Source organism: Giraffa tippelskirchi, chromosome 1 (genome assembly GCF_054371585.1).
Source record: "Giraffa tippelskirchi isolate mGirTip1 chromosome 1, T2T-mGirTip1v1.2.pri, whole genome shotgun sequence".
NCBI classification, from domain to species: Eukaryota; Metazoa; Chordata; class Mammalia; order Artiodactyla; family Giraffidae; genus Giraffa; species Giraffa tippelskirchi.
Window position 1 is genome coordinate 190,390,602 of NC_137275.1, and position 12,469 is coordinate 190,403,070.

Sequence of the window (12,469 nt, forward strand, 5' to 3'; positions counted from 1 at the left end):
TCGATCTCTGGGTCAGGAAGATCCCCTGCAGAAGAAAATGGCAGCCCACTCCAGTAATGTTGCCTGGAGAATCCTATGGACAGAGGAGCCTGGCATGGCTACAGTCCATGGAGTTGCAAAAAAGACTCAGACACAACTGAGCAACTAACAGTTTACAGTCAAACTCCTCTGCAGACCAACAACAAGGCAGTGGGCTTTCCTGGTGGCTCAGTGGTAGAGTCGGCCTGCCAAAACAGGAGACACAGGTTTGATCTCTGGTCTGGGAGGATTCCACATGCCCTGGAGCGACTAAGCCTGTGAGCCACAACTATTGAGCCTGTGCTTTAGAGCCAGGCGCCGCCAACTGCTGAAGCCCAGGGCTCCCTAGAGCTAGTGCTCCATAAGATAAGCCACAGCAAAGAGAAGCCCAAGCTTGGTAACTAGAGAATAGTCCCCACTCCAGCAACTAGAGGAAAGTCCCAGCAGCAAGGAAGACCCAGTACAGCCATTCCTCCGCCTCCCCAAAAAGAAGGATTAGGTAGAAAGTGGAAATAATGTAGAGGAGGTGCAAAATAATCATAAACTTTTCTTTGGGCTCTGAATGCCTTATCATTCCTTTCTGCCTTAAGGTAAAATCCTTGATGTTTTTCGAGGTGTTTTTTATGTGGAAATCGTGGTTGTCTATTCTGTAGGAGTATTGCAGAGACTGAGATATGTAATGTGTATGTTTTTAGGGGCTGCATGCATCATTAGCGCATCTTTTAAAGAAGTACGCATCCTCTCTGGGCTGATGAGGGGTGTTTCCAGTTTATTGTTATCCTTAAACCTTCTAACTCCACTGAAGATGCTTTCAATGCAAATCTAATAATACCGGCAACTCACGTTTATCACGTACTCAAATCATTTCATCTTTGGAACAATCCTATAAGGTAGGATTTTTACCCTCATTTCCTGCGTGGAGTCGGGATCGGCTGCGTGGCTTCAGAGCCCAGCACTTAACTACTGTTTCTGCACTTTTGGCGGAACAGATCTGGGTCACCTTTTCGACCATAACCTACTAGCAAACTCAGTTTTCCTTTTTGAAACCATTCTCAACTGCTTTCACTTATCAAGGGCTCCCGCCTTCGTTCCCGGGCCCAAGAGAAGGTAATTTAATTCACCCACATGGCACCCGCCCAGCCACGTCCTTCTCAGATTCGCGAACTTTCACCTTGGCTGAGCACCGAGTCTGCACCACCGTCCCTTTATTTTACTGGTCTCGGGGCTGCCCGATAGTCATTATTTTAAGTAGCAATACAGTACGGTAAGAGTCTTCTCTAAAAAGACACAGGACCCTATCAATTCGTACGAGCGAGCACGTTAACTGGACCACTGAGCCTGCCCCATAGTGCAGGCACTGACGCGAAGGTATGGGCACCGAAGCGCAGCAGGACCTCGGACTGGGACCGACAGGGCGAGCACAGTGGGGGCGACAGCCAGGGATCAGAAACGCGCGGGCCAGGCCCGCTGGGATGCAGCAGGCGGGGCGGGGCGGGAAGGGGCGGGGCCAGGAGCCCGCCGGGCCGCTCCCCCGCCCTTCCCCCTCCGCTGCCCTCCACAGCCCCGCCCCGCCCCTCCGGCCCAGCCCGGCGGCTCCGCCCTCCGGGTGACGTCACTGGCCAGGCCAGCCGGCGCCATTTTGAAAGTGGAGTCGCCTGCCCTGCCGCCGCCGCCGCCGTCGCTGTCGTAGCCGCCGCCGCCGCCGCCGCCGCCGCTGGAGAAAGAGCAAGAGTGGGGAAGCCCCTGAGTGAAATCCACTATCCCGCCGGCTGGTCTGCCCGCCCCTCCTTCCTTCTACCCCGACCCCTGCCCCCTCCCCCCACAGGTGCCATCCGCCGCCATCCGCCCTCTCTACCCCCCCATCCCCAGGTGAGGGGGGTGAGTTCAGGAAGCGGAGACCCCGAGGAACCCAGCAGGGTCACCATTTGCAGCGCAACATGGCAGGTAAAAGGAGAAATCACCCTCTCCACTGACAAGGCACTGCTTCCTTCCTCCTCCCTCCATCACCCCCTAGCGACCGCCTGCGCCTGTCGGAGAGCCACGGGGCGCCCCTCGGATTTCAGGGAATTGGTCGGGTGGGGTGAGGGGGTAGGGTTCTGGGGAGGCGAGTGGTCGCTGTGGCATCGCAGTGGCTTTTAAAATGAGGGCTGGAGCCTGGGCATGGGTGGGGGTGGGGTGTGTGCCGGCGAGCCGAGGGGTAAGGCGTGGGTGGGGCGGGGTGGGGGTGACTGCCGATTTGTCCCTGCGGCCTGGGAGCCGGGAGAAACCTCCGCCCCCGCCCACCCGCGCCCCCCCCCCGGGGGGTTTTTTGCGGCTCTTCCTTCCGGTAATTCCTATTTTTTCATTCTGCAAGCCTTCTCCGGTGTTTCTACAAATAAATCTATTTTGCACCGAGAAGGAAGAGTGCTTTACAAGTTAAAATACAATGGGGACATAGTGTATTTCTTTCCACTGTGGGTACGTATATTTTTGAGACTGTAAGCCTGAATTTTTTGGGGGGTCTGGAACCATTCTCCCTTTGGTTTCTTACCCTTTACATCCAAAGAGTGCAAGGCCTGTAATACAGCAAGTTGCGTGGAAAATGTAATTTAAACTTAACGTTTTGCATGTTAGCTTTTGTGCAGATGTCCTTTTCCCAAAAGGGTTTCATGGAGTTTGTTAAAATAGTTGTGGAGTTCAGAGATATAAATAGCCAACGGAAGAGAGATTTAGGTAAAAGCTTGGAGGGGGAAAAAGATGCAGAGAGAAAACCAGGTTGGAATATTTAGCGAGGAATGGAGGTGAAGGGGAAGAAAGGCAATTGCTTCGAGGATTATTTTTGTACATTTTGATGTTGCTGAATATCTTCCTTAATCTAGTAGAATCAATTCTAGATCTCGATCCAGTTTCTTGGTAGATCCAGGACATTTCCCTCTCCGTGCTTGAAAGTGAAATAGAAACATTCAGGGATTAAACCAGTTTTCTGTGCTTTCATCAATATTTAGACAGATCATTAAACCTGTAAAAAAGTTAACACGTTGGATCGACTTAGGGTTTGCTGTGAATAAGTTGCTTTTTGGCCTCGTTGAGTAATTATGTGAAATTACAGTTGTTTTGCACAAGATGATGACAAATGAGCAGAATTCATTCTTTGCAAGGTCCTTTGGCTTCTGAGGGATTAGGTGAAGGAGAGGCGAAACAAGCTTCCTGTGGCAGTCCCTTCACCAGCATTCAATTCAGTTTCTCTTCCTCTCAGTCTGGAGTCAGTGATTTGCTGGTAATGAACTGCTAAGAAATGGGTGGTGAGGTTGTGTTTGCTGTATGTGCGCCTGTGGTGATAGGGTTCATATGAATCACTGCTCCTCACCCAGGCAGTAATGTTCCTGAAGTTTTCTCTTCGTTCCGTGTTTTATGGTAGCTTAACCTTATTAACTCTTCTGCAGGCTTTTGTACCCCTAAAGAAAAACTCTTGACTTTTGGTATTTACGTTTTTCTGGTAGGTCTTGCTTGAAGTGAGGCTTTTCTGTATTTGAGGGGAAGGAAAACTGGAAGGAAAGTTTTGCACTTGTGTACGGTGGTGATGATAGTACATGGACAATAAATATCTCAGACCTGGAATCTCTCTCTTTTGAACACAATACCAACTATTGGGGACTAACCTTTTTCCAAATTAGTGCTCTGGGGTGGTGGTTGTATCTGTGGGTAGTACCAGGCGGTTAGTCTCATGCCAGCCATGGATACCATCACTGTGTTTACGAGAATAAACATGAACAGAACTCAGTTTTAATTGGTATGTTTTCTTTTTCCAGGAGCTGGAGGAGGGAATGATATTCAGTGGTGTTTTTCTCAGGTGAAAGGAGCAGTAGACGATGATGTAGCAGAAGGTAAGAGAGCTTTTAATAATGCAGAACTTGGATATAGAATCTTTTCAAAATCTTGGTTGCTGAAGGACTTCCTTGCAGCTGAGTCTGTACTAGTTTAAGAACATTTTATGTTTGTTGTCCAAGCAGTGGGAGAACCGTTTTAAAAGATAGTCTTAAAATATTTTATTGTTTATGCCGTGTTTTATTATTTTTTCCTGATTAAAATAAGGAGCACTAGATGATGATGTATATAGAACTGTCACAAGAACAATCTAAGGTCCATATGGTAAAGGTGTCTGCTGTGTAAATTTCATGTACCAATAAATGGTGATACATTTTCATGGTTATACGCCATATTTTTAGATAGTTGAAATAGATGCCATCAACATTTAGCTCAGAAATATTCTCTATAGCATCTTTCATTTTTAAGGGGGGTTTTTAGTTTTTTTTTTAACTTACCTGCTTTGAGAGTGTGGTGTTGAAATTGGCATATTCTGTAAAGAAGTCCTGGCTCAAATGATGCCTTTAATTGTCTTTTAAAGGTTAATTTAGGTGGATAAGAAAAGACAGTGTAATGGATATAGAGCATGTCTTCTGTATTCTTAGAAGCTGGATTTGATCAGTTGAATTGCTTAAGTATTTCTTTCCCCCCCAAATTTGTTTATTAGCATATTTCAGAATTGTCAATTTTTGAAACTTCAGGATTTTTGATTTTTCATGGCATTTGAGATGGTCTTAGATGGAGGAGACATTTTTCATAAAGTAGTTGTATTACATCCTTGTTCAGAAGTATTAAGGTATGAGTTTTAATAGTATTCTGTGTCTTAAATTACAGTAGGAATTGTCTAAAACTCAGATAAAATAGGTACTTTTAATTTTCAAAAATTTGTCTAGTGAAAATTTATAAATTCTTTAGATTGTATTGTCCTCATAAGATCCCGTTTCTGACCTCCTGTCAGTGTACCGTTTGTTTTGGCAGTTTTTCCAGGTGATGGTAGGATGATGGCCTTGTGTTGAGCCAGTTGAATGCTTGGATTTGCTCATGTCAGTGTCATTCTCGATTAAGTACCTGATCAGAGTTTGTGGAGTCCTGTAGGGGAGCCAGCTCGCCTCCGTGGCACTTCTGAGACAGCCCTCTCACGTTTCTTTCTCTTGAATCCTCATACGTTTTGCAGATGAGAACTGGAAGCTTAAAGGAGTTGAGACTCACTGCTGGTCATACAAATAGTGCAAATCAAGGTTTTCTGGTGAAGCCTGTGGCATTCAGCTTGATGTTCAGAGAAAGAAATCCTAAGTTCAAGGGAGGCGTCATGTGTTACTCATTTTGTAACTCCATTACCTGTTGAACAGTAGGCACTCAAATATTGGATCATTAGTTCTGTGCTGTTGTGTAATACGCACCAAGTTATGAAAGTGCTGGATCCTTGAAAAGCATTCCTTTGTTGATTTCCATTTATTCCCTTTATCAGAGATCTGCTGGGGGCCTCCTAAACACACTAGGGGTCCGATGTGTCTAGAATATAAACCCTGCCCTGAAGGAGTTCATAGTTTGCCTGTTAAACAGGCAAAGACCACATAAATTTTATTTAATCAGAAGAAGTTGGTGATTTCAAACTTACCTAACTGAACCAAATGATAGTTTGTGACATATATGATGGATCAGTAGCAGTTTTCTACTGCTGATACTTAGTAGCTGCATTTTGCTACTGATTCATTACATAATTTTCATCTGAGGTTGTTAAGTATTACTTTTAACACACAGTACACTCTTGGCATTTTAACATGCCGAAGTGTGGTATGTTTTTAATAAAAACATGATTTATCCTAGTACGTGTGTCCATACAAATGTAGTAAGTATAAAAAGCACTCAAATTTTCAAAATATGCAGCTTTAATTTGGGTATTTTTGCATACTACAGTTTGCATACTATAGTCTGATATGTTTATTTTACTAAGAAAAGGTTTATTTTTCTGAAATAAAATGAGATTAATACATTTCCCCCAGCTTCAGAGTGTGATCTGTAAATGATTACATCTGGCTCAGCCTTTGGCTTGCCTGCTTTCTGTTAACGATATATCCCAAGTTCTTTTCCATCAAAGGCTCCAAATTGTCTTTCCCTCCTACACGCAGTCAGCTGTCATGGCATACCCTTTTTACCTCTGTAATGCTTTAATCTTCTTTCCATGCCCACTTTCACCTTGGTTAAGGTTCTCAGTATTTCTCATCAGTATTGCTGTAACTTCCTAAATGATTCCTTCCTTCTTGTTAAATGTTTTGCTTCTAAGTTAATCTTAAATGCTGCTCAAGTTTATTTTCCTTAGACATTTTTAGTGGTCACTGTATCCACAGGATTATGAATTACCTTCAGATATTTTAGCTTAAAATGTGAGGTGAGACTTCTCACCAATATGACTCCTACTTCTTAAAGTTCCTTTGCCAGTGTGTTTTACTATCCAGGTGAATGCATACTGTTCTTCAGACAAGTCCTGTACATTCTTATTTTGAGGTCTTCGTTTTGTTTTCGTTTTTTTTTTTGCGCTTCTTCCCTTGGAATGCCTGACACTCCTCCCACTCTTCTCTTATCAGAATCATATATATCCTTCAAGTCACATCTGTAACGCTTACACTCATCTCCCCTTTCCAGAAATATTTAAAATCTTCTTTCATAGCACTTTGTATCTATAATATTTAGTACCCCCAACCTTCATTGTTGCACTATAAGCTTAGTGCAGGACTGCTGTATCTTTGTCCTCTATGTGGGACGTGCTACATAAAAACTGCTGTGGTTAGAACAAAGCCTGGAACCCGGTAGGTGTTCAGTATTTATTGGATGGAGGTATAAAAATGTACTGTTATGGGGTTATGAAGGAGGACAAATACGGGTGAAAGATACGATGATTAAGACATACTTTTTACTTGGCAGCTTTTTAAGTGGATTGATGATACATATATAGCCATATAATAGGCAGAAGTGAGGGGACCTTGAGTTTCTAGCCTAGTAACAGGCTAGTATATGTCACTCCGGGTTCCAGTATGCTTAGCCTTGAGAAAACAGAACTGGATCAGGTGATTTCTGTTGTTCCTGGTCCTCTAATCTTATTAATTTTCAAAGATGTCTTAGAAGGGAGACAGCCTCAAATTGTTACTACTGGTAAGTTAAGTTGGTTTAGATGTTGGATTCTCTGGGGGCCTTAATTTAAAAAGAAGACAGTGGCCTTAGTTACTCAGGGCTCAGGATTTTTCCTTAAGTACATTTCAGGGGGACTTCCCTGATGGGTCATGTGGTAAAGAATCTGCCAGCAGTGCGGGGGACCCAGGTTTGATCCCTGGGTTGGGAAGATTCCCCTGGAGAAGCGAATGGCTACCCACTCCAGTATTCTTGCCTGGAGAATCCCATGGATAGAGGAGCCTGGAGGACTACAGTCCATGGAGTCGCTAACAGTCAGGCACGACTGAGTGACTGTCACATTTCAGAACTGAGACAGAATTTTGACATTTGATCATATACTCTTATTGTCCTTTGGTCCAAATAGGCCCTTCAGGATGTTTACAGCCAGTGTTGGGGTACTTATTCTGTGCCCTGTGCTCTTCAGGCACTTCAAGTAGTTGACCTTTGATGTAGCTGCTTGTCTTGGAGAAGGATGAGGCACTAAAACCCCTATCACTCACATAGTCTCATGTCATGTAGTTTTTATTTTACCCTTCGTGGTAGCTTTAACTACATTTTATCCTATCTTCTGCTCTAAGTTTTTCCTCTGTTGATAGCTGTTCCCTTGTGAGACCATAGTGTGAGCACAGACTCTAGTGCTAGGCTGCATGGTTGGAATACCACCCAGTTGCTTGATAGCTGTGTGGTCCTGGGCAAGTTAACTCAGCCTCTTTGTACCTGTTTTCCCCTCTGTAAAACGAGGATGACAGCAAAATGTGTCCTATGATGTTGTTCTGATGATTAAATGAGCTAATATTCCTAGAAAAGAAACCTAGCACATAATAAGGGTTTAGCTCTTGTTATTACTTGAACATTTATGGTGAGTAAGGGAGAGTAGGAAACTGGGCAGTTGTCTTTAAAGGCAACTAAAAACTTAGCAGCCAAAGTGAGGAAAATGGTGTGTTTTTGAACTCTGTATGAGTGGAATCAAAGAATATGTATAAATGGGATGGTGAATTGACCCGAATGGTGGTTGTACAGATGTTTGTAATAATTGATTAATTTTAATTTTCTATATTTGGTAGATTTCACAGTAAAAACGTTTTCTAAAAAATCCAATACTGTACTGAAGGGTTTAGAATGAAAAACGACAGTCCCTTCCACACTCTGTCTCATATCCTCTCTAGTCCTTCTCGTAAGGGCAGTTATATTGAACTCTTCTTCTAGCTGTAGTCCATTGGGCTTAATTACATTTTGTTTAGTAAAGAAAATGATATTTCTATTTCTTGTTGATTTTAAACGTTTCCGATTGACTTCCTTCCCTGGTAAATGAAGATTTAGCTGTTGATGTGGTTGTCCCCATGCCCAAGTGCTACATCACATGTTATGGTCAAATTAGAAATCAGTGCTTGCGTTGTCATGAGGATGCAAATAATTCATTCCTGAGCCAACACTACTCTGTGATGTTGCTCACTTTTTGTGCATCCCTTTATTTTCCCTGAAGCTAGTGATTACCTGTTTTATAATTTGCCTAGTTCTTTCTAAATTTCTTTTAAAAAACTTCATTATGGAGATTTTGAAGATTACAGGAAGTAGATGGAATAGTGTAATGAACTACCATCACCCAGCATCGACATGTGGCTGGTGCTGTGCATCTCTTGACTCCTTCCCACCTCTTATTATTTAGTAATAGAAATATCATTGGCTTTGTTTTTAAAATTTAGATTCAACAAACTTGAAAATCAGGTTCATCATTTTAATGTGAAACAGTAAGGAATTTTTCCTAATGATTTTTTGCAGTGACAATTCTCACAATTCTTTAATTTGTTCAAATTTAACTTGTGAACATAGGATTATTAAAAATTCAGATACATGTGGGCAATCTGAAGTGTGTAATTTTGAGTAAAAAATATAAGAAAAATTTAACCAATATGGTTATTTTAATTATTTTAATGCAAATTTTCACTATTTAATACTGTTTAATATTGTATATTAAATAATGAATTTTTATTATTTTCACTAATGTAAGTGTAATTTTTCTCATCTCCAAATTTGACCATCTTAAACTTTCTTTCGTAGGGTATTATTTTAGGGTATGATTTTCCTACATGAGCCAGTGAAATTTGGATCCAAATGTATCTTTTCAACACTGCTTCCTGTTTATTTTTGGACTTAGACTTGTGGACTGGTTCTTGGGAAAAAAATTTGCAGTGGGAGAGTCTAAATACTCCCCAAGTAATGAAGTAAATAAAATTTGAGAAACAATCTTTGGGGCATCACAGAATTTCACAGTTTTAAATCCATTAAGCATGTTTAATGCTATAGTATAAGAAGTATAACAGAACTTAACATCATTTGTGTTCTGTGTTTCTTAGAGTGGTATGCATGTTAGATTTAGGCACTAGGGTCAGTTAGTAGAAAAAACTAGTAGAACCTAGTTTTTTGCAAATTTTAGAGTATTGGCACATGGCTGTATTGCAGAACTTAATGACTCGGGGCAAAGGTCTTACTTAATATTTTCACTTTGTAACACGTGACAACTTCTTTCTCTTAACACTAGCATTACTGCTGACAGAAGTCTGGTACTAACGCAGTGGCATCACATAAAGAAGTGTCACTTTGCCCATTAAACACATGGATGACTGTATTTCTCTAGTAGTAGGCAGTATCCTTGCTTTCTCCTAAGGTACTAAGGAGTTTTTTCATACTCCTTTATTGTTTAAAAAATGAAAAATGAAATAATGGTGTTGTTTGTCTCAGGCTACTAAAATAAACCAAAAATGACACTTAAGTATTTCTCAGTACTCTCTTTTAGTGAACTATACTTTAAAATTCTTGAAAATTGTGGAATAAGCAGAATGATGAGAGATTGAAGCAATCTCTTTTACTGATTAAATCAGTAAAAAAAAAATGATTGCCATATATTTTGTATTTATACATCTGTATTTGCCTAGTTTAGTTGAGTTACAGGGAGAAAGGTAAACTTTATTTTAAGCTTCTTACGTTGTTAAATAGGAAAATGAAAGGGTTGGAAATAGATATTTTAGCTAATGCCCTCAACTGTCATCTTTTTTCCCTTCTCTTGGGTGATAATGGAAATTAAAATAGAGTAATCACAGGTCTGCAAGTTGCTCCCTTAGTAGAAGGAAAGAGAAGTAAAGGCCTGGTCGTATATAAATTAGATCTCTTAATTATGTGCCAGGTGTTGTTTTAGGTGCTTTATATATATTATTAGTCTGTGAAATACATAGATGCTGTTGTTTTTCCACAGACAGGAAACAGGCTGGAAAGGTTAATTTACTAACTGTATCCTTAAGCAGGTGGTGGAGCTAGGATTCTCACCTCAAAACTTGAGATTTCCCTAATGTAAGTTGATTTACTTAAAAACTTGAGCTCCTTTTAGTTAAGGTGAAGTGTTTGAGTTTGTTGGAATGTGACTGGTTTAGAGTTAATTTGTAATGCCTAGTAGATTATTGTTTTGAAGTAATTAAATCCAACTTGGAGATTTACTGAATTTTCTGCTAATGGAATTCTTAAGCTAGGACATGTAACGTATGTTCTTGTACATTGGTGCATTTTCAAAACAGCGATCATTTATTCCATTTTGAAGTGTGGTTTGGCAGCCTCTCTTTCTAAAGGTCTCTGAAGTTGAAACTATTTTCACAATCATACTAAGACACTCTGCCTTTTTCATTATGTTGACATTTGCACCAATGATACAAAAGCAGTGGTGGGTCAATCTGCTGATTTCTTAGCATGTATTAAGGCCTTGGCACCAAAGGGTGGTACCAGTACCACCAGGGTCATCTTCATTGCCATATATCAGCCATTTGAAAATGCACATTTTACTTAAGAATGTCTTTGATGAAGCAGTAAAAATGGATTCTGTCAAGTCTCTACTATTGAAAGTCTTGACTGTTGAGTACACGTGTTGAACATTCTGTGTGACAGAATGGAAAGTACACCTGAAGTGTTGTAAACCAGAGTACAGTGGTTGGAGGAAAAGCATTAGTGCAGTTATTTGAGTTTCAAGATGAACTAACTAGCTGCTTTTTGGGGACATTATTTTTACTAGAAAGAGCTATGTGTGTGTTAGTTGCTCAGTCATGTCTGACTCTTTGTGACTCCATGGACTGTAGCCCACCAGATTCCTCTGCCCATGGAATTCTCCAGGCAAGAATACTAGAATGGATTGCCATGCCCTTCTCCAGGGGATCTTCCTGACCCAGGGATTGAACCCACGTCTCCTGTGTCTCTTGCATTGGAGGCAGATTCTTTACCATCTGAGCCAACAGGGAAGCCCCCATACTGACTAACTATTCAGACTTGAATATTTGGCAGACATTTTCTCAACAGTGAATCTGTTACTGCAGTGGACAGTGTTTGTTGCTCTTGATAAAATTTGAGTTTCCAAGCAAAACTCAGAAAGTATTGGAAAACGTGCATCTCCTGAGCTTGACAACTTCTGAATACTTAACAGGTATCTTAGATGAAATCAGTAGTGATATTAATGACAGTGATGTTTGATACTGTGTAATGAAATGTGCCAACATTTGGAAGATCTGCATAACTGAATCAGTATTTTGCAAATGGCCAATGCCTGTGATGTTAAAGAATTATGCATAAGTTGAAGTGTAAGAGCATTAGGTTTTTTTAATGTATGTAATTTTATTTATTTATTTGTTGAATTTTGGCTCTGCTGGGTCTTTGTTGCTGCTTAGGCTTTTGTGGTGAGCAGGGGCTACTCTAGTTGCGATCCATGGGCTTCTCATTGTGGTAGCTTCTCTTGTATTGGAGCACCAGCCTGAGGCATACTGGCTTCAGTAGTTGCAGCAAGTGGCTTCAGAAGTTGCAACTCCCAGGCTGGATTTTAATATAACAGACAATTGATAATGGTTTCAGACTCCACAAACCTTTAAGAAACTGTCACATGTTGAGTTTTGCAATAGTATCAAAGGGATATCTATAACTACCTGAAAATCCTGAAAACTATTCCTGTCTTCCCAACCACATACCTGAGTAAGACTGGATTTCTTCATATATTTAACCTACACAACATGGTGTAGTATGTTGAATGCAGAAGCAGTTGAGAGAATCTCAGCATCTCTTTTTTTTTTTTCCAGCATCTTTTGTTAAGCAAGACATTGAAAAGATTTGCAGCAATGTAAACGCCATTCTTCACACTAATTTTGGAGGGAGGGGAGATAGTGTTTTTATAACTTCTTTGTTAACGTGTAGGGCTGCTTATTACATTTTTAAATGAATAAATATTTTAAAAGGCCTTTGGGGGTCCTCAGATTTTAATAGTGTAAGGAAATCCTGCTCTCCAGAAATAGCTTACAACTGTGGGTTTAGTCTGTTAATTTCATTGTACCTTTGCTTTAGATGAGTCTCCTGAACTACAAGATAAGTGAACAAACAGAAAGAATCATAAAGTGCTGCTTTTGTGCGTGAATGTTTA

At 40.9% G+C, this 12,469-nt stretch overlaps 1 protein-coding gene across 9 annotated transcripts in view; it reads left to right on the forward strand.

Annotated features, from left to right (window-relative positions):
* Positions 1 to 1,639: 1,639 nt before the first annotated feature.
* PPP2R2A (protein phosphatase 2 regulatory subunit Balpha) overlaps positions 1,640 to 12,469 on the forward strand; it is an 81,482-nt gene continuing 70,652 nt past the window's right edge. For 8 of the 9 annotated variants that reach the window (XM_081516605.1, XM_081516533.1, XM_081516627.1 and 5 more), the window contains exons 1-2: positions 1,640 to 1,962; positions 3,807 to 3,881. Coding sequence is in view for 3 of the 9 variants with exons in the window: in XM_081516541.1 (XP_081372667.1) it covers positions 1,956 to 1,962; positions 3,807 to 3,881 (82 nt within the window). In the remaining 6 variants the exon portion in view is untranslated. Of the gene's footprint in view, positions 1,963 to 3,374; positions 3,412 to 3,806; positions 3,882 to 12,469 lie in introns of those variants that run through there. The other variant, XM_081516525.1, reaches the window with a different exon arrangement.